This window comes from Podarcis erhardii, assembly GCF_964252035.2.
Source record: "Podarcis erhardii genome assembly, chromosome: 6".
Taxonomy (NCBI): domain Eukaryota; kingdom Metazoa; phylum Chordata; class Lepidosauria; order Squamata; family Lacertidae; genus Podarcis; species Podarcis erhardii.
In genome coordinates, this window is record NC_138510.1 from 40,303,695 (window position 1) to 40,324,001 (window position 20,307).

A 20,307-nucleotide genomic window follows, 5' to 3' on the forward strand; every position below is an offset into this window, starting at 1 on the left:
CCCGATATAGAGAGGGGGTGGGGTTGCGGGCTCTCGACCCATCAACAATCTCGCGGGGCTGGCGTCAGCCCCGCGAGAAGCGGGGATTCCCCCTAGCTCATTAATATTCACTGCCCACGGCGGCAGCCAATCGGCTGCCGCAAAGGGCGGGCCCTCACAGGTTCACTTAAGGTCGGGGCAGCCCGGGGCTTGCCCCTTTCATTCCCCCAGCAGCAGCGGTTTGGAGGTCTTGGCCCCCCCCCCAATATTTTTTATAAGTCGGTATGGGCTCCCGCCCCCCCAATATTTTTTATAAGTCGGCGCCCCTGAATGCATCCCATGCCATGCGTGGGCTTCTGGGGTTTTTTTTTTTTTTGCCACCCCCCTTTTTCAGAAGAAGAGAAAACTCATATCCTACAGTTCCCCCTGAATGGGAAATATAACCTGTGACATTTTAGCTGCAAAACGATTCATCTTCAGAAAATGCAGATTAAAAATAAACATTTACCTGTTTTGCTTCATTCCTGGCTGCCAAAGTTTAGAACTGGGAAAAAGTGGTTGGCGGAGAGCTCTGTAATCCCGCCTCTCCCTCCTTTTGGTAACAGCTGGAATGAGGAGTTTGAAGGAGGATGCATGATTGGTTGAGAGTCAGAAGCAGGGTGGAGTGAGGAAGACAGAGGAGGAATTTACCTGTCTAGGTAAGTCAGTAGGAGGTCAAGAAGAGAACAGAGAAGGTGGTACAGCCTGTTTGGTCGTGTCATTTCATAGCAGAGTAGCTGGAATTGTTTTTATTTCCTAGTAAAGGTGAGTTAAACTCTAACTAAACTATGTTTGCTTAGGCGGAAAAGGAGTGTTCCTGGATTTAGATACAAATAGCCGACCAGATAGCTGGCTTGTCCAGTCTTGCTTATACGCTTCCCCTGTTTTGTGCTATCTTTCTTGCCTTTGTTCCTACTGAAATCTTTGGGCTCGTAAAGGATTATGGAAAGTCTCGAGTTTCCTAGTGAAGGTAATCCATGCATGTTGCAAACCTTTCCTGATAGATTTTAGGGAGAATTCTGTTGGTAGCTTAGTTTCTTTTAAAATGACTTTTAATCTCTAAATCTGTGCCTTTCTAGTGAATGACAAATATTTGTCTCTTTCATGGCTTCTGTTCAGGCTTATTAACAATGAAAAATATGTAGAACTGTAGTAAGAAAAGCAGCTTGCTTTCAAAAAATCAGGAAGATGCAACCAATCATAAATGCGCTCTCTCTATAATATATTACATATTATATATATTATATATTTTATACAATATACTCTCTCTCTCAATATATATATGATTATCACACTTATGGGAAAATAAGCTCACTTTAAGTTTTGCAACCATTTTAATTATTTTAATAAATCTTTGGAAACTTGGATGGAAATTGTTTTTAACATGAGATGGGGGTGGAAATGTGCTCCTTATCAGTTAAATGTAGGTAAACATGCAGAAATATGCCTGCTTGTAATTTGAAACTGGAAAACTAGGATTGTGCAGCTCTGGTGCTGTAAGGGTAATGATTAAAGAATCTTTTGTGTAGGTAGAAGTGGATGGGTCTCCAGGGTCAAGGTGCTTGTGCATGTATTTTTGACATGTTCTGTCTCTTCTTCTGATGTGGTTTGGCCAATGGGATGCAGAATAGCATTAGTCCATGCAGATGCATTCAAAGTAGCATGTGTATTTTTTTAGTGAACTGGCAACACTCTATCATTCTATTGGTTTTTAATACATAAGAATACATGCCACCAAAGCTTATTTAAAAACAAAATCTAAACTCTTCAATGGAGTCACTGAGTTTCATTTGCAGGGTATTCTTGGGCAATGTATCAGTCAGTCAGCTAAGCTCTGTGTGCTAGGTTAAAAACTGGAGGAAGCCTATACCCCCAAAGAAAATACTATTAAAGTAACCTCTACTTGAGGGGACCATGAAATGATCTAATAGGGAAAAGAGATAGTAATTGACTCTTGCTATTTGTCCTGATGCATGCTAAATTCCAACAGTATGCACTGCTTCATCTGCTTTTATTTATTTATTTATTTGTTTGTTTATTTATTGTTATATCCACTTACGGTATATGCCAAAATCTAAGCAGTTTACTACAATACTTAAAATACACAATAACATTAATTAAAATATACAATAAACAAAATGTAACAGTGCACATATAATAAATAGGTTGGTTGTAAAAAGGTTGTAGAAATGAGGAGGGATCTGGATGAGATTTGCATTTTATACTATTAAAATCCACTTGCAGCTAAGCGTCAAATGAAGGACCTGAGCTGGCATTTAACGTCACTTGTTGACAATAAACCATATTTATAATGCCCCTTGGTGGAAGGACTTTACCTTCTCGATTGTAGGACCTAGTACTTAATCTTCTTATAGTTTAAAAAGCAACTAGTTATAAAGGAGAAGATCTGATCTTGTAGACCAAGTATTTTGCCTCTGTCTAAAAAGTAATCAGCATTACTACATTTACCAAGGTCTGTTTGTGAATGTACATAGATCACCTTTATTTTATTAGTCTGTTCTAATACCTATGATATAAAATAGCAGTGGGGAACCTCTGCTCCGTGACATAGGTAATTTAGCCCACGAGAGTCCCAGTTTGGCCAGCGAGGCCCTTTCCCACAAATGATGTCATAGGTGATGTCAGTGCAGGACAGCTACAGCTACAGCTACAGCTACAGCTACAAAGGCACAACTGAGAACTTGAAGGGATAGATGCTGACAGGGAACCCAGCTGGGATCAGATCCAGCAGGTAATTCCTCATTGGGAGCTCCAATGGGGCTTGTCTTCTCAGTTTGCAGGAAGCAATTTGGATTCAAATCCATATCCCCCCCCCTTTAAATTGAGGTGGTAGTGGGTACAGCTGCCTCACTCATTGCTTCCCTTCTTAGAGCTGGCTGTGCACAGTTGCCCATTCCCTCTTCTCCCTCCACAGTGTTGGTACCCGTTTCACTACATGGTGGTAAACATATGTTTCGTGGGCCCAGAGCCTACAGGGACTGCACTGTAGCTGAAGGTCAAGAATCGAAAATGTCTGCCTCCTTCAGTTGGCTCTTATATGATATGCATTGTTGATACTGTTGCACACCACCCTAATCTCCAAGTGGGGCGAGATTACAGGGATTCTAGGCACTTACCCAGGGGTTATGTTTCCTTTTGGGAATGAGGCATAGCGGAGACTGTGGTGCCTTTATGATATATGGTTTATTTGCACATATATACAACCTGAGCCTATCACAGCATCAACACCCAAAAGGGTCTTGTTTCTCCCATATCCACAGCCTTGGATTCAAACAGACACCAAACATTGCTCTTTCCCTCTCTCTTCCCAGCTTGCTGCTTGAAATCTGGCCCACATCACTGCAACTCAACTCTAAACTCAGCTTCATCCTTCTAACTAACCACAAGCTGGGTGAGGAGCCCCACCCAATTGCCCCTTTCCTTTGTTTTTCCCTTAATGGCCCATCACCCAAGCTATCACTTCATCTAGCTGGCCTGGCTTATGTTTTAACACTTGCTGGATCAAGGGGCTACAAGGATCTCACCTACAGCCTATTTCCTCTCCCTCAAACTCATAACAATATCAGGTATTGGGCACACCCTGGTTTCATTTCCTTAAGAATAAGTGGCAATGCAGCAAGAAAACATTTTACTGCTGTGTCCTATGTTCATAATCGCTATCAGTGAACTGTGGCTTCAGGTTGTGAGTTAATATTTAATATCTCAGATTTTAGAGCTTTAACTACACCTTTGTTAGCTTCTAAAGCCTTTTGAATATCTAGGCTCTGGATTACTCAAATGTCCTTCCAGGTTCAGCTGCTTAACTGTGATGCTAGGGATTAAAATTTTAAGTAGTAATATACAGTCTTGGGCAAGTTAGGTTGTAATTTTTTTGGCTGCTTATTCAGTGCACCAAACCCTTTAATATAATATTGGACACATGTTTGTTCCTTTTAGTAACAGAAGCCAGAAGACTGCTTTTTACACATCTTCTTTTGTGATCATTGTTGATCCAATGTGATGAGAGTCTGTCTTTCCCCCCTATATTTTCTTACTATGAGGCATCCTCCTAATGAAATAACTCTGCAGGACCGGCCCACCCAGGAGGCAAGGTGAGGCAATTGTCTTAGGCGACAGGATCCACAGGGGCAGCAGATCCCAATGTAGATGTTTATTTTCCTCCTTATTCCTGATGTAGACTTTCACTCACCCATTCTTCCCTGAGGGAAGGGGTGGTGGTGCCATTTTATAGTTCACCTCAGGTGCTAAAATGTATTGGGCCAGCCCTGTAACTCTGTATATTGCTCTTGTCATGGTTGCCTCCTTATACACTTGAAAGTAAATGGTATAATTGGTGGCTAAGAAAAACTGTTTCACAAAACAACAGTGTTCATCCTGTTAAAGCAAAGGTAAGATGTATGTGTATCTGTGTCTGAGCAACTTTCCCTTTGTCCATACTGAACATTCTGCACTGATGATGGTGGCGTTGCTAAATACCTGTTAGTCACTCTCTTATCCAACTTCGTCACAAATACTGTGTACTGGAACACAAGCAGAGTACCGTATTTTTCCATCTATAAGATTACCCCATGTATAAGACACACCCTATTTTGGGGGACTCAGATTTAAGAAAATCGGGGGGGGGGGAGAGGTGTATCTGTGTATAAGATGCCCCCTAATCTTTGACATTATTTTTAAGGGGAAAAAATCTAGTCTTATACATGGAAAAATACGGTAACTTGAGTGGAGAAATTGCTGTCTTTGATAGGAGGCCGTGGGATTTTGTCTTGATTTAATCTCTGTGTACAGTGCCGTGATGTGAATGAACCCTGTTGCTGGATTTTGTACAACACAGGATAGCTTATTTCCCCCAAGCAGAGTTCATAAAGGTCCTTCCTAACTAAGGAAGATGAGATGGGAAGTGAGGCAGGGACTGCCCCCTTTCTAGATTGTTGCTTATGTATGTGGCATCAAGGGCATGGCCAAGGCTGAGGAATAATGGAAGGCATTCAGTCTCCCATGTGAAAACTGTAAATATTATGATTGGCACACGTGCACCGCAATCTTTGAGAGTTTCCTTTTTATTATATAAGATGATTCGCTGACGTGATAGCACTCTTGATCACGCTGATTTTTGCAATTTGAATGAACACACCCTGTGATGCTCTAGCGCCTTCTTACGAATGGAACTGACATGCCTGCATTTTGAAAAGAAGCTTTTCAGTGCTGCTGAGCTTTAAATACTAGTTATCCATGTTAAGAGGGAGTAGTCTTCCCATCTCTTGCTTGATGACTTTACAGAATGTGACAGGCAGAGGGGTGGAGCTGGAAACATGTCTTTCTGGTTAGAAAGCTTGTGACCACATCCTCACAAGGCAGAATGGCTTCATGTACTGAATGAAGCATGGGGAGGGAGTGGTGGGAAAAGATGGGTGACACTCTTGGCTTCTGCCACTGATTTTGTTGCATAGTCTTAGGCAAGTCCAGTAGCTGCTTCAACAGAAGCTGTAGGCTGCCTCTCACATAGCTTGGCTGTTGGTTCATGGCTTGGATCTGTAGCTTGAAGATTCAAGTCTGACCTTGCGGATCAGCCTGGAGGTTCACACACAAAGAGACTCAGTGTCTATGGACTAGGGCTTATGTCTATTTATTTTGGAAGGACAGAAGGCAGAGGGGATTGGGTGCGAGTCAAGCATCAGGGTGAAACATGAATGGCTTCAGTGTGTAGAGTTGCCTTAATATGTAACTCTAAACTTTTTGAGGGGGAAGCTGGGGAACATGAGGGCTGTGGCCAGGGCTGTTTGACATAAAACAATATGGGGCAGAGGGCTTCAAGGTTAACCAGAGGTGTGCTTTTCCCTTTGCGTGGACAGGCGGAGTCCCCAGATCCCACGCGGTCCCCCCGTCATGTGGAATAACGACTCTAGACAACATGCTATGGGATTAAATTGGCCACAACTTTATTAAATTTCAAATGTGGGTAGACCTTGGCTCAGGCATTGGGCGTTCTCCCTCCCCAGTCCCCAGCCGGGGACCTAGGGAGCATCAGGGTTATCCAGTGTGTGTGTGGGGGGATGGGCCGGCTCTGGAGAACATATGTTCAAGCAGAGATAGCCGCCCCCGTTACACTGCCGCAGGGGAGAGCAATGACGACCTTTCGGCGTACGGCCAAAGCCTCCCTTCAAAAACCCCTTTAACGGGGAACCCTGGTATCACCGCCGCAAAGAGGAAGATGGACTAAAGGATTCCGCCCAAGGCCTGATACCGCCAAAGTTGTGACGTTTTGCTACGGGAAAGGCGAAACCTGCCAATGCAGGGAAATTCCTTTCCGGCCCTTTAACAGCGACCTTATCGTAGCAGCGCCCGCATACCTGTGAAGAAAAATTAACCTGCAAAACCTGTGAAGAAAAGTTAACCTGCAAAATAAGACATTAACTGAGGGTGGGTAGGGTGGGAGAAGCTCTGGAGCCAAGTGAGGATTCCCAGGTAAGATCCTCCCTCTATTGTGTGGGCAGGTAATCCCTCCCCTACCTGGCCTGGTCTCCTTGGCAACACTTCCCCCAGGTGGGATTGGACAACTGACTGAGGTAGGCGGAGACCTCCAGGTATCCCACCTGGGGGAAGGCAAAGCCAAGCCTATGCTGTTGGGGCCGCTCCAGATCTAGGGGCTGCACGCGTCCATGCAAAGGGCGCCCCCCGTTTTAAGCGGGGAGCGGTCATTCTGTAGGATTTGCATTAGGACCCAACTAGGATTAAAAGGCTTTAAATGTGTTTGGTGAAGGTTTGTAAATCATAGCTTTGAAGCAATTCTGATTAGGTATAATCACAGTTGGCTCTGTCGCAGCAAACTGTGAAGGAGGAGACAATATATGAGAAGAGGGAGCACATGGTGAATTCGAGTCTCAAGACTGTGGGAAAAATAAGACAGTATGTGACATAGAGGATGATACCATGAGGCTGTATTGAGGTTGATGTGAATATAGCCATTGTATTTCTATGGTTGTATTATTTCCTGTCCAATCAGGTCTTTGTTAGTATAAGTTAAGCTAAATGACTAGGACTGGAAAGGCATTCAATTAGCTATGAAGCACACTTGGTGGGTGATCTTATCACAGGCTAACGTCACAGGGTTGTTGTGAGGATAAAGTATAGCCAAACCACATACTCAAGCTCCCTAGAGGAAAAGCAGTATATAAGGAAGTGTTTATACACACCATAAAAGAAAAAGTCTATTAAAAAAATGAGGACGTGCACTCGGAAGTGTGGGACAACAATAACTCAAAGTGAAGTTTTATGAACTGCGCAAACAAATTGGAATGAAGGCTCAATAAACAGCGGATGTTGTATCACCTTGAGGCAAACTTTGCACAAATTTCACATGAACCAACGAATGTTCTGATTTGTAAATGCCACCTGTCCATCATACCCCTACCCCCTCAGTTGCCCTTTAATATGATTTTGAAGCTTTAATACGATTTTGAAGCTTAGCTGGGGTGTAGTCAATATTGCCTTTTGTAACCGATGTAGAATTTCCGGACATGCCCTAAATTCCACACACTGCAGTCAGCTTAATCCCCCACTAGTCCCCTATGTATCAACCTCTGTTTTAAAACAGCTGCAGTTTTCATCTGGACCTTACATTGGTAGTTCCACCACCCTCAGAAATTTGTGCGTGGTGGCCTGGGAGAGGGCACTTTTGGTGGCCACCACAAAGTTTTGGAATTCCCTCCCCACAGAGGTGTATCTGACACATTCCTTGTGTAGTCTCCATTGTACCTTGGCCTCTGGTACGTGACCTGAGATATATATGAGATATATATTATTAGGATCCACCCTATTATTGTGACTATAATTTGTTTTTAATTGTTTTTAATATTGTATTTTTGAATTGCTGTAATCTTCCCTGGAACCTTATGGTGACAGGTGGGTAAGGAATCAGACATATGTTGTTGCTGTTAATTTTATATCAGTGGCACCAGAGCAGCTGGCCTCTTTCAGTAACCTCTCGTATATGTGTGTAGGGATGAGGGATGGGGAAGAAAGTCATTTCAGTGTACGCTTAAATATGAATCTAGTTGGTTAGAGTGTGATGCTGATTACATCAAGGTTTCAGCTTTGATCCCCATATGGGACAAGCTGCATGTTCCTGCATTGCAGGGGGTTGGACTAGATGATCCTTGGGGTCCCTTCCAACTCTACAATTCCATAATTGTACCTAATTTATATTTCACCAAAACAAAATGTGAACCAAAAGTCAACTTTCTTCCAAAAGATTCATCCCACACCACTCATTGTGCACTATAGCTTTAAAGCGGGAACGTGGGAAGGGGGTGTCTGGACGGGCCTTTTCTAAAAGACCCCTGTCCTACCATATGTGTGTGGCCTGTCCCTTTAAGGCATTCTCCTTCACATAAGGAATGTGAGGTATGTGCCAGGTAGGGAAATGCACACCCTGGCCTCTGCCCTAAGTAAATAGGCAGGTTGCCCATAGAGCCTGTGACAACCTTGCATTATTTCAAGTTAATCTGTGACTTTGCAGCGTTGCTGGTTCGTAGGCAGAGTCAGCATTAGTAGTAATAATAAAGGGATATGATATTGTGAAATGTCATCCTTTGCTCTCCTTGTCATTCCAAAGGAATGTGCTCCTGCGTAAAGAAAGCTGGTGCTTTAATGTAGTGCATTTCATGCATGCAGGTCTTCTGTTGTCCTGAGGCTGAACTTCTATAGGCTTGGAGAAACATAGAGCCTTTCTTTCATTACAAGGGTTACATCCGGTCATTGCGCTAGTGGGAGCAATGAGCTGCACTGGTGCAACAGGGATTTCTTCCTCTCCTCCCTCCACTCGCACCCCCAACCCAGTCAGCCTGGGGGTGGGGTGGGGCGTGGCATTGGGAGAACACCTAGAGCAGCATGCGGTGATGGATGAAGATAGGAGGAGTTTATTCTGTCTGGCAAGCAAAATTTCTTTTTTTTAAAAAAATAATATTTATTAAATTTTCCAGTAAAAACATACAAATACATAACAACTACAATAAAAACAGACACAAACAAAAAACAACAAGTATAATTTCTAAAACTTATTTTCTCAACCTAGTTTCCCCGACTTCCTCATACCTCACCGTTTTGTATTCTAGTTTCATTATCCCATCAGCAACTCCATTCCCTTATTTCCCAAAAGTTTTTTACTAATTCCATTCCTTTTCTTACTCTAATGTCTCTGAAAACCACAATGTTTTTAAGTCCATGTCAATCTAAGATTCTTTAATCTTGTAATATTTATTAAGATAGTCCTTAAATTTCTTCCAATCTTCTTCCACTGTCTCTTTCTCCTGGTCTCGGATTCTGCCTGTCATCTCTGCGAGTCCCATGTAGTCTGTCATCTTCATCTGCCATTCTTCCAGAGTGGGTAGATCTGATGTCTTCCAATACTTTGCAATAAGGATCCTTGCTGCTGTTGTGGCATATAAAAACAAAGTTCTGTCCTTCTTTAACACCACATGGCTGACCATACCCAGGAGAAAGGCCTCTGGTTTCTTCAAGAAAGTGTATTTAAACATCTTTTTCATTTCATTATATATCATTTCCCAGAAAGCCTTAATCCTTGGGCACGTCCAAAAGAGGTGAAAGAATGAGCCTTCATTTTCTTTACACTTCCAACATTTGTTATCTGACAAGTGGTAAATTTTTGCAAGCTTGACTGGGGTCATGTACCACCTATAGATCATTTTCATAATATTTTCTCTCAAGGCGTTACACGCCGTAAATTTCATGCCGGTGGTCCACAACCTTTCCCAGTCAGCAAACATAATGTTATGACCAATATCTTGCGCCCACTTAATCATAGCTGATTTAACTGTTTCATCCTGCGTATTCCATTTCAACAGCAAGTTATACATTTTTGATAAATTTTTAGTATTGGATTCTAACAATTCTGTTTCCAATTTAGATTTCTCCACCTGGAAGCCAATTTTCTTATCCATCTTGTAAACCTCCATTATTTGGTAATAGTGGAGCCAATCTCTCACTTTATCCTTTAATTTCTCAAAACTCTGCAGTTTGAAGTTACTACCCTCCTGTTCTAAAATTTCCCAATATTTCGGCTATATACACTCCATATTAATTTTTTTCACAGCTTTTGCCTCCATTGGTGAAAGTCACCTTGGAGTTTTGTTCTCCAGTAGGTCTTTATATCTGATCCAAACATTGTACAATGCTTTCCTGACAATATGATTTTTAAAGCCTTTATGAACCTTAACTTTGTCATACCACAGATATGCATGCCACCCAAAGAAGTTATTAAAACCTTCCAAATCTAAAATGTCTGTGTTCTTAAGGAGCAGCCAATCCTTCAACCAGCAGAAAGCTGCTGATTCATAGTAAAGTTTCAAATCTGGCAGGGCAAATCCCCCCCTTTCCTTTGCATCAGTTAAAATCTTAAATTTTATTCTGGGCTTTTTGCCCTGCCAGATAAATTTAGAAATATCTCGCTGCCATCCCTTAAAACACTCCATCTTATCAACAATTTGCAGTGTTTGGAACAAAAATAACATTCTAGGCAATACATTCATCTTAATAGCTGCTATTCGACCAGACAAAGAAAGCTTCAAGTTTGACCAAATCTCTAAATCTTTTTTCACTTGGTTCCAACATTTCTCATAATTGTCTTTAAATAAGTTCATATTTTTAGCTGTCATATTAATCCCCAAATATTTTACACTCTTAACCACAGTTAAACCTGTTTCATTCTGAAACCCCTCCTTCTCTCTTTCTGTTAGATTTTTCTCTAATACCTTAGTCTTTAATTTATTTTATTTAATTTAAATTTCTACAGTTTGGTGAAGCATAGGTCTCGGCTAATGCCTTCTCTCTTGACTGAGAGAGGTAACTCGAAATGGTCTCTTCTACCATTTAAGGCACACAAGCTAGAAATTGTGTACAGGAGGAAGTGGTCTTAAACTCCAAGATGAGAACTCATTTCAGAGGTAGCTACTGTGGGGACTTCAGCAGGGTCTTCAACAATCCAGAGTAAGATTCCATCTCTATAGCCAGATATATGTGGGCATGGGCCATTTCTGCAGTGCTTGTTGGGGTTTGAGAACGTGCAGCAAGCCTTAACCAGCAGAGAACAGGAGGGGTGTGTGCTGGAAGGGCCAGGACTTTCTAGTCTCTCCGCCCCCCTCCTCTTATTACATAAAGAAAGAGAACCCCTTAAAAAGGCTTGGGATTGATCCAATTCTGAACTGAAACAGCAACAGGAATGTATAAAAATCTGCTAAAAAGCAGAAAGAGAAACTGATTTTGTCAACATGGCATTTCCAAATGATGTTGGGATTTGTGACAGCAATGGATTTGCAAGAAGTGCTATAAGAAAAACCTTACGAAAGAGCAAATTGCTTTTAATAGCTATTCTTGCGGTATGACTCTTGTTTTGTTCCAGCTAGTCTTGTTTTTATACTTTGTTTACCTGCTAGTTTTTTAACATTGTGAGTCACTTTTTGTGAAATATGTGACATGACTTAAAAATACTTACTATGTAGTTTGGAAAAATGTTTGTTCACTGTGTATTTGGACACCTCCTTAAGATATTGTAACCACATTTTGCGTAATGATTCCTGAGATCAAAAGAGCAGGTTTTCGTCTGTGTTCAAGTACATTTAGATAGCATTTTGAATCAAGATGGTGGACTGAACTGATTTTTTAACCACTGATTTCAAAACCTTTCTGATATGCTAGTTTTATATTGGTGATCACTTTAGGGGTTAATGTGGACATGGGCCAACTTCTGCATGTGCATGCTTGTTTGTTGTCATCCACATGAGTGCTTTCAAAACCTCTTACTATTTTCTGTCTGCACTAGTAGGTGGTGTTTGATTGGATGTATTCACAATATTGTGTTGGTGTTCCCTGCTCTCAGTTAGTACTTCCTAACATCATAGGTTCTGGAAACCTGAGGTCCATTGTGGGCATGTATGCAGGTATTTACTTACCCATGCACACACTTCATAAATTTCTGAAATACAAGTTTTCCTGTGTGCCAAATTTGTACAAAAGGCACTATTTTTTAAATGTATGTGTTGCTCCAAGCCAGGAAACCTGAAGTCTGTTGTGGATATTTGCACAGATATTTGTTACCTGTACATGTGCACGTTTTAATTTTTTATATACAGGTTTTCTGATGTACCAGATGTGCACAAAACAGTGAATGCTGCCGCCGCCCCTTCAGTAATGTGTGTGGCTCCAAGTCAAGCAAGGATTTGGAGACAGTGGCATGAAAGACGGTCACTTCCTTGCCTTTATTTCCTTTCCCACCTCTTGTACCTGAAAGGACAAGTTTTATTTTTATTTTTAATACAGCTGTTTCAAGCAAAAGCACTTCTGGCCAAAATAACTGGGTTTTTTTCAAAAAAAAAAAAAATACTGTTAAAATGTGAATGTGCCTTCAGCAGCTTTTCTTTGGGCAGATGGAAACAAAATGGAAGTAGGAAGTGTGGCAGGCAGCACCCAGTGAAATGTCACCAGTCATGTAAAACGACCTGCCCACACAATGCACTTCATTGGATCCACAGTCTGGTCACATACTATTTTAACTTGTATTTTCTTTCTTTACTGGATTATCCATTGATTAGGAAAATTCAAATTTAGTGGGAAAAGGTGTGGGCTGCCATTTGGATAAGGAGGCATCATATAGACAATGCAAAAATAATAATAATTAGAGACAAAATGAGCTGCAAATACACATTAAACACTGGTGTGAACCAATCCTTAGGATTCCCAAGCAATGCTGGGCACAAGGTTGCTAGTAATAAATAATAATTCTGCCCAGAGTATTTATTTTTATTTATTCCTGAAAGGTAGGGTGTGTGAGTGAGAGCTATGCATAGACAGAAGTGGGTTTAAAATGGCTGCAACTTTTATCAGTTGTGCGCAAGACATTTTGCCTAGATTTTTTTTAAAAAATATTATGTTAAAAGTACAGTGTATAGGAATTTTAACTCGCTGCAGTTGTAAGGTGTTTAATTTTGTTTGTTTGCTTTATTTGCTGATTCTTTTTGTATTTTTGAATTAGTATTGTTTATTTTGATTGGCTGCCCTTCAGCAACAGGTCCCAGAACAGGTTACAACAATTTAAAAGTTGATGTTAAAAAAATTAACATAGATCACTGTCACAGCGATAGGGTAGGTCTTAAAAACACACCTCAGATGTCAAAAACCAAGGCAAAGATTATTACTGTATATGAATAAAGAACAGCCCAGCGACGACAAGTAGACCAGTAGTGATTGTTTGTGGGGTTTGGAAAAGCAGAGCAGGGTAACAACTGCAATATCACATATATTTTTCCTCAGTAGGAAGGAAGCCTCATTTATTTCAAGGGAGTTACTTCTAAGTAACATATACTGAACCAAGCCCATTTTGTTTTATTCTATAAAGGCAGCACACTGAATGAATGAAATAATGTGGGCATGAGGAAAGTGCTTTAACAAACACACCCCAGTATCCTCTTCTTCTTAGCTTCTGATTTTTCCTGCTACTCTAGGAGGGGCCCCTCTTGAGTCCCAGGCTTGGGCATCAATATTTCTTCCTCCAGTTGCTTAGCAACAGTGATGAAGTGTCCTTAGCAACACTGCTGCCTACTGAGTCACATTTTCTGCTCTAATTTTCTTCATAAATGTCTGATTGACATACTTATGCTACTAAAAAAGGATGAAAGCTGGGGTGGGGTGGGGGTTGGCCACCCACAAACTCCTACCCCTTCTACCTGTTTGTTGGTGGCCCTGAGGACACTGGTTCCAAGAATTGATTAGCAATGTATCATGGTGAAGGGAAAGTACTACTAAGTCAAGTGTACCGACTTGACTTAGGATCCCAAGGCTTGTGAATTTGGGCATTGCTTTATATCTTGTTGTAAGCTGCCATGTGTGTAAAAACAGCAAGGTATAAATGAGTTAAAATCCTTGAAAAATGATAGTCATATGCAGCAACCGGCAGGATTTCTGCAGCAGTAATCTGTTTTTGAGTATGTTCTGAAGTTGTGATATATGTTTATGGCTTCTTCTTATGTTTCCTCTCCAGAGTTCCTCAGTCATACTTACTGCTCCCTTGCCTGACTAGTGATATGCCTAAAAAGGATTTGTGGATAAGGACAGCTGACCCAGAACCCAGAGCAATTGTTCACAGTGCAGGCAGTTGTGACAGTATGATCAGCAACGACTCCAGCTTGTCTGGAAAGGTATATTAATTTAATTCAATTTATTTTTCTGTTCCACATAATTTCAGAATGTTCAGACAGGTCTATAGCCCTAAATAAAATATCCAACTGCTAAAACATTTAAGAAATATAAAAGATAAAGCACCATCTTAACCTTGGGCTAAAGTTTTCAACTAAAAATTTTAAAAAATCAGAATTACTTGCAAGCTAGGGCTTTGTATTATAGGGATGGGGAACCCGTAGTTGCACTATAACTACCATAATCTCTGATATGCTGAATTAGGCTGATGGGATACACAGGGATAAGCATATTGTTTGGGGCAACTAATTTTTGAGGCAAGTGTTTGACTTGATTGTCACTTAGGTCACTTCCTTGTGTGCTGTTTCTAGGCAGGGGTCTGTGCTTTCATGCTCAGTGACCAAGTCCTTTTCTATTTCCCCCAGCACTTTCTCTGTGAAAACCTGTTCTTTACTGCCGAATTGAAGCAAACGGAAATCCACAGAAAACCCAAATTGCCACTTGTTTCAATGCAGCATAAATAGCAGGTTTTCCTTGAGAAAGCAATGGGAGGGGGGCGGAAATTAAAGCGCTCAGACACAGAGCTTGCAAGCATGAACATGTACCTAGAAAGCACTGTGTGGATGAGCCCTTGGTGTTAAATTATTTGAGTGATGGTCATGAATGTATGAACTTGCCCTTAGGATGTGATGCTTCTCCAAGCACCTATGTGAAGGAGTTTCCCTCAGTCAACCTGCTGAGAATATTAAAATTTGAATGACAACTGAATGGCGGTACTTCCACTAGAAATGTTTTGGAGCTGCTGTAGTTGCAGTTTCCCAATGCCTAGTCCATTGAATAATAATAATAATGCCATATTGAAGAGATGGTGATGGAGAATGCACTGTGGTGAGCCTTAGCCAAGTTTGTGCAAATGCAAACTTCTGTGATATGTTTCACTAAAGTTTAACACAGCTTCACTCCAAGTTTAGCACTGTCATTCTGTAACCTGTGGGGTGGAGTGGATTTCTGTCCAGTGAGTGATGAGACCAGGTAAACTATTTCCTGTCTGACTTGAAGCTTACTAGATATTTGCTAACTGTAATTTGTAGAGATTTACTAACCACAAATTACCATAGCTGTCAACATTTCCGTTTTTTTAAGGGAAATTCCCTTATTCCGAATAGGATTCCTTGCAAGAAAAGGGAAAAGTTGACAGCTATGCAAATTACAGTTCTGAATATAACTTCCATTCCTTCTGTTGCACACTAGAAGTGAACTTGTGCATTTAATTAATAACGATGAGCAGGGTAGTTCAATTATTGTGGGGCCTCTACCTTGTCATCGTAATAAACCTGTACCTTGCAAAAACTCCCACATGGCCTCATGCTAGAAAAAGCAAGGGAATCCAACTCTTCCTACGTCAGATTTTTATCTTATTACCATTTGGGTATATCAGCTGGGACATTGACATTAAATAATTGACAGTTGGAACTCAACTTGTAATATCTATGCTTGAAAATTACTGAAAGCAGACAAATCCTGTGAATCTTGGAATCTGGCAGATGTAATTTATGCATTCATTTTGGCCATTGGACCATTGACCCAAATATCTTGTGGCCACATTCAGTCTTTCTGTCTGAAGTCTTTGAGAATGGGAGTGGTGGTTGCAGAAAATTCATGGTCTATTTTGATCAGAAAGTTGGTGGTTCGAATCCCCGCGATGGGGTGAGCTCCCGTTGTTCAGTCCCTGCTCCTGCCCACCTAGCAGTTCGAAAGCACGTCAAAGTGCAAGTAGATAAATAGGTACCACTGTGGTGGGAAGGTAAACGGCGTTTCTGTGCGCTACTCTGGTTCGCCAGAAGCGGTTTAGTCATGCTGGCCACATGACTCGGAAGCCAATAAAGCAAGATGAGCGCTGCAACCCCAGGGTTGGCCACGACTGGACCTAATGGTGAGGGGTCCCTTTACCTTTACCTTAAACAGGGCTGCCTTCAGATGTCTCCTAAAAGTCTGGTAGTTGTTTTTTCCTTTGACGTCTGGTGGGTGGGTGTTCCACAGGGCGGGTGCCACTACCGAGAAGACCCTCTGCCTGGTTCCCTGTAACCTCACTTATCACACTGAGGGAACTGCCAGATGGCCCTCAGCGCTGGATCTCAGTGTCCGGGCTGAACGATGTGAGTGGGGACACTCCTTCAGGTATACTGGACTGAGGCAATTTAGGGTTTTAAAGGTCAGCACCAACACTTTGAATTGTGCCTAGAAACATACTGGGAACCAATGTGGGTCTTTCAAGACCGGTGTTATGTGGTCTCAGCGGGAGAACAAAAAAGGGAGAACAATAATGGTGGTGTTGACCTTGGTTATAAAGATTAGGTAGTGCTCCTTTGTAGGCTTACTGACAGACCAGATTCTTGCAAATTCACTGCAGTAATTAAGTCTTTATGGAAGGTAATAAATTTGAGATGAGGATTTTTTTTTGAGCTTTTATGTCTTCTTGTTCATGTTGCTCAGGGTTTTGTTTTTTTTTGTCTTGAAGAGTGACAGTGGCTATGACTATCTATCAGTGGCGGAGAAAGAATGTCTTATGTTCCTTGAAGAAACACTAGATTCTCTGGATACTGAAGGAGACAGCGGAGTTTCTACTGATGAGGCAGAGACAGCTGAGTCTTCTAAGCATCCACGGACGTGGCCTTTGAGAGATGTTCCTAAAGGTAAGCTGAGTTCTCTTGTGATTCTTTAACAGGAATGTTTCAGCTGAAGCATCATTCCTGGCTCAGTCTAGGTGGTGGTGAGGAAACAAAGCACAGAACTAGTTTCAGAACTGTAGAGTTCCGTGTGGAAAAAGCGTTTCACATGCATGTTCTATTAAGAGCACAAAATTTAGGGGTAGATCTAGTAGCTTGGATGCTAAAAAGCACACATTCATTTTAGCTCCTTTGAACAACTAAAAATAGCCATAATGAGCTTGAGTTATCGCTTTAGGTTGGTAACTTAAAGTATTATGGTTCAAGGCAATGCACTTATGCTGTGGAAAAACCAAAGGCATTTCCTAACCTCTAAATCCAGTTCCAGTTTGGTTACAAGCACACATCCCCACCATAGAAACAAACAGACAGACAGACAGACAGACAGACAGACAGACAGACATATTCTCTGTTACTCCTTGAGCTTTTAATCTAATAAATACCATGTGTGGGATTTGTTAAAATATCACTTTGATACAGTTAGTATTTTGTTTTTAATTCATCCTTTTGTGGTAAGGCAAATAATTTAAGGACTTGGGTTTGCTCTTCTCCTCTTTCTCTTTGTTGAGGTTTTGTGATACTGTAGTAAGATTGTAAGAACAATACTTACTTCTCATTCTTTTGTTTCTTTCTATCCCCACCCCCAATATTGTAGAGCTGGATCATGAAAATCTAGGAAAGCGCAACAAAATTGAACCAAAGAGCAAAAAATGTCTTTCTGGCTCTGTTCCTGTTGTCACCCCAAATCCAGGTCAACATATCTTTCCAAGGAACATCAGTGTAAAAAGTGCTCCCAAGGTTTCCCTTGCTGAAGCAACAGGGTCTAATGTTGCTGATTCTCTGAAATGCCAGACTTCATGGGGGTCTCCTAAGCACGAGCCAGTGGACATACCAAATGACAAGCCTAAAATGAGCTCCCAGTTAAGGCCATCTAACTTGGAATCTATAGTCATCCCACCACCTGAACCTTTCCAGGACCAGCGGAGGAGTCATCCTAGAAGTGGGCAAGAGCCAAATGGGACACCTCACTATGAAAATAAGAGGAATGTTGATGTAGTGGAGGGATATGGGGCTGCAGCTACCCAGACGGAACTTTCACTAGATAAGATGGGGGTAGCAATTGGGAAAGAAGCTATTCTGAAACCTCTCTCTCCTAAAAGTAGCAAGAAGATTTCTGAACAAATTACTGCTGCTCAAGAAAATTATCAAAAACCTACACTGGAAGAACCTGCCCTAGATCCCAACTTCAAGCAAGGTCCCCCCACTGCCCCCAAACCCAGGAAACTGCCTCCCAATATTATCCTTAAAACCAGCAAAGGTAATGCTGTGTCACTCAATGTGGATCCCAGTCACAAGATAAAGGTTCTGGCTCCATCAAACGGCAGGCCCAGAGCTGCAACTGGTGATTTTTCCATGGAAAAAGTTCATTCAATCCAAAATGAACAGGGGAGAGCCAGGAGAGAAGCTCTTAAGAAACTGGGTCTCCCACTAGATCAAGAAAAAGATCCCGATGATCATGTGATCAAAACCACACCTTACTCAATTCCAAGAGAAACTCCCAGGACAAGCAGCAGGGAGAATGTAAATATGGATAATGTCACCTCTGATAAGAAATCTGATGAACAGCACAACCAGGTTGGTGGGAAAGAAATCTACCCAATGGATATCAACCTTGCAGCTGTCAAACAAGTCAATGTCAAATCCAAAACACTGGAGCGTTCAGGTGTCGGTTTGAGCAGTTGCATCTCTTCTGGGAGCGAGGACCAGAATATTAAGAACAGTGGTTCACTTGGCAAAATGTCATTTTTTGACAAGATCACTCCAAACTTTCTTCGCAGTAGCCGGCCACGCCCAGCTTCCCTTGGCACGGGGAAAGACTTTGTTGATCTGAAGGAAAACAAAATGCATAATGCTGAGTTGGAAAAAAGTGACAAACGGCGATCTTATCCACTTCAGCCCCCCTCTAAGCTGCCCAGGCCGCCATGTGTCAGTGTAAAGATCACCCCTAAGGGGGCCACAGAGGAGCATAGAAAGGAGGCTTTGAAAAAACTTGGTCTATTGAAGGAGTAAGCCATATCATTTGATTAGTACAAAAACTGTGTGTTCAGTTGTGGATAATGAGTCTACTTGCTTGCTCCCTCTGCTTCTTCAGCTAAAATGGGAGGAATTGCAGCATAGGATGAAGGTCTGGTCTAGTCTGTAGACATTCTTGATGGATTAACCAGCACTGGCTTCAGCTGTCTGCACGAGAACTAGCACTTCTGTAGAGGAGGATTAATTCTGCCATTTACATCTGCCACCACCTTTATAGGATCTTAGGGTGTTGTATATAGTGTATAAAAGTATAATTATGTATGTATGTATGTATGAATGAATGTATGTCTGACTATGTAATAAGTATGTGGTTAACTGGAAGGGGGAACTCTCAAAGATCTAAGTTTTAATTACTATGCCAAACTATGAACTCATAGGTCTTGTAACATGACGACAGCCATATGGCTAGAAATCTTTAGTTAAGATTGAGTTGCAATAATGTTTTTTGGTTCCTTTTTAAAACTCTGGGCCTGATAATCTGCTGCACACAGTGTAGCTGGTGGAATCAGGAGGCCTGTTTATATCCACTGAGATGACGCATGCGCTAGATATTTAATAAACTGGCAAGAATGCATCGGATATGAATCTTAAGTGTCAAGTTCATGAATGATAAGAAGTACTTGCCAATTCACCTCCAACATGTCTTCAAAATGGCTTGCTAGAATTTGATTAAAAGCAAATGAATACTAGAACTAGAATTGATCTGGTTGATGGTAGTTTGTTGTACCTGCTTATGTGAACAAATTACTATTGTATGCTCATTGAAAATCATGCAGTATTCTAGAATGAAAATTGCATTAAAAACTGAAAAATAAACTATTTTATATGGAGGAAACTTTGGATTTTATTTGGTTAGTAAAACATGTTAAAATAGTAAAGTGGAGTAGGGAGAACTGGTCTGTGGGAAACACAAAATTTAACTATAACCTTGAAAGTAAGCATAGTTGCATAAAATCACTGCTATCTCTGGAAAGGTTTGTGGCTCAAACATTACAGGTTCTTTAATAATAATGAGCTGAAGTTAAACCTACTGTATTTAGCACCACAGTATTAGAGCAAGTGACCCTTTCCCATCAACTCATCTGTTAAGGAACCCCAGCATACAGTGGTACCTCAGTTTAAGAAAAGCCCTGTTTACGAACTATTCGGTTTATGAACTCCCCAAAACCGGAAGTTCTGTCCTGGTTTGCAAACTTTACCTCAGTCTAAGAACGGAATCTGAATGGTGGAAGGGCACTGGCGG

General features: G+C 41.4%; 1 protein-coding gene and 1 long non-coding RNA gene across 5 annotated transcripts in view; one reads left to right on the plus strand and one right to left on the minus strand.

Annotated features, from left to right (window-relative positions):
• LOC309343485 overlaps positions 1-20,307 on the minus strand; it is a 47,525-nt gene that overhangs the window by 13,246 nt on the left and 13,972 nt on the right. The gene's annotated exons all lie outside the window — the stretch shown is intronic.
• LOC309343432 (specifically androgen-regulated gene protein) lies at positions 616-19,899 on the plus strand. 4 transcript variants are annotated; one of them, XM_081864972.1, is made up of 4 exons: positions 616-677; positions 14,090-14,246; positions 16,763-16,937; positions 17,626-19,899. In XM_081864972.1, the coding sequence occupies exons 2-4, from the start codon at positions 14,133-14,135 to the stop codon at positions 19,038-19,040; spliced, it is 1,704 nt and encodes a 567-aa protein (XP_081721098.1). In that variant the 5' UTR covers positions 616-677; positions 14,090-14,132; the 3' UTR covers positions 19,041-19,899. The 4 variants fall into 4 exon arrangements, with proteins under 4 accessions (XP_081721098.1, XP_081721096.1, XP_081721097.1 ...); XM_081864970.1 differs by having other exon boundaries at positions 661-783; XM_081864971.1 differs by lacking the exon at positions 616-677 and adding an exon at positions 846-988.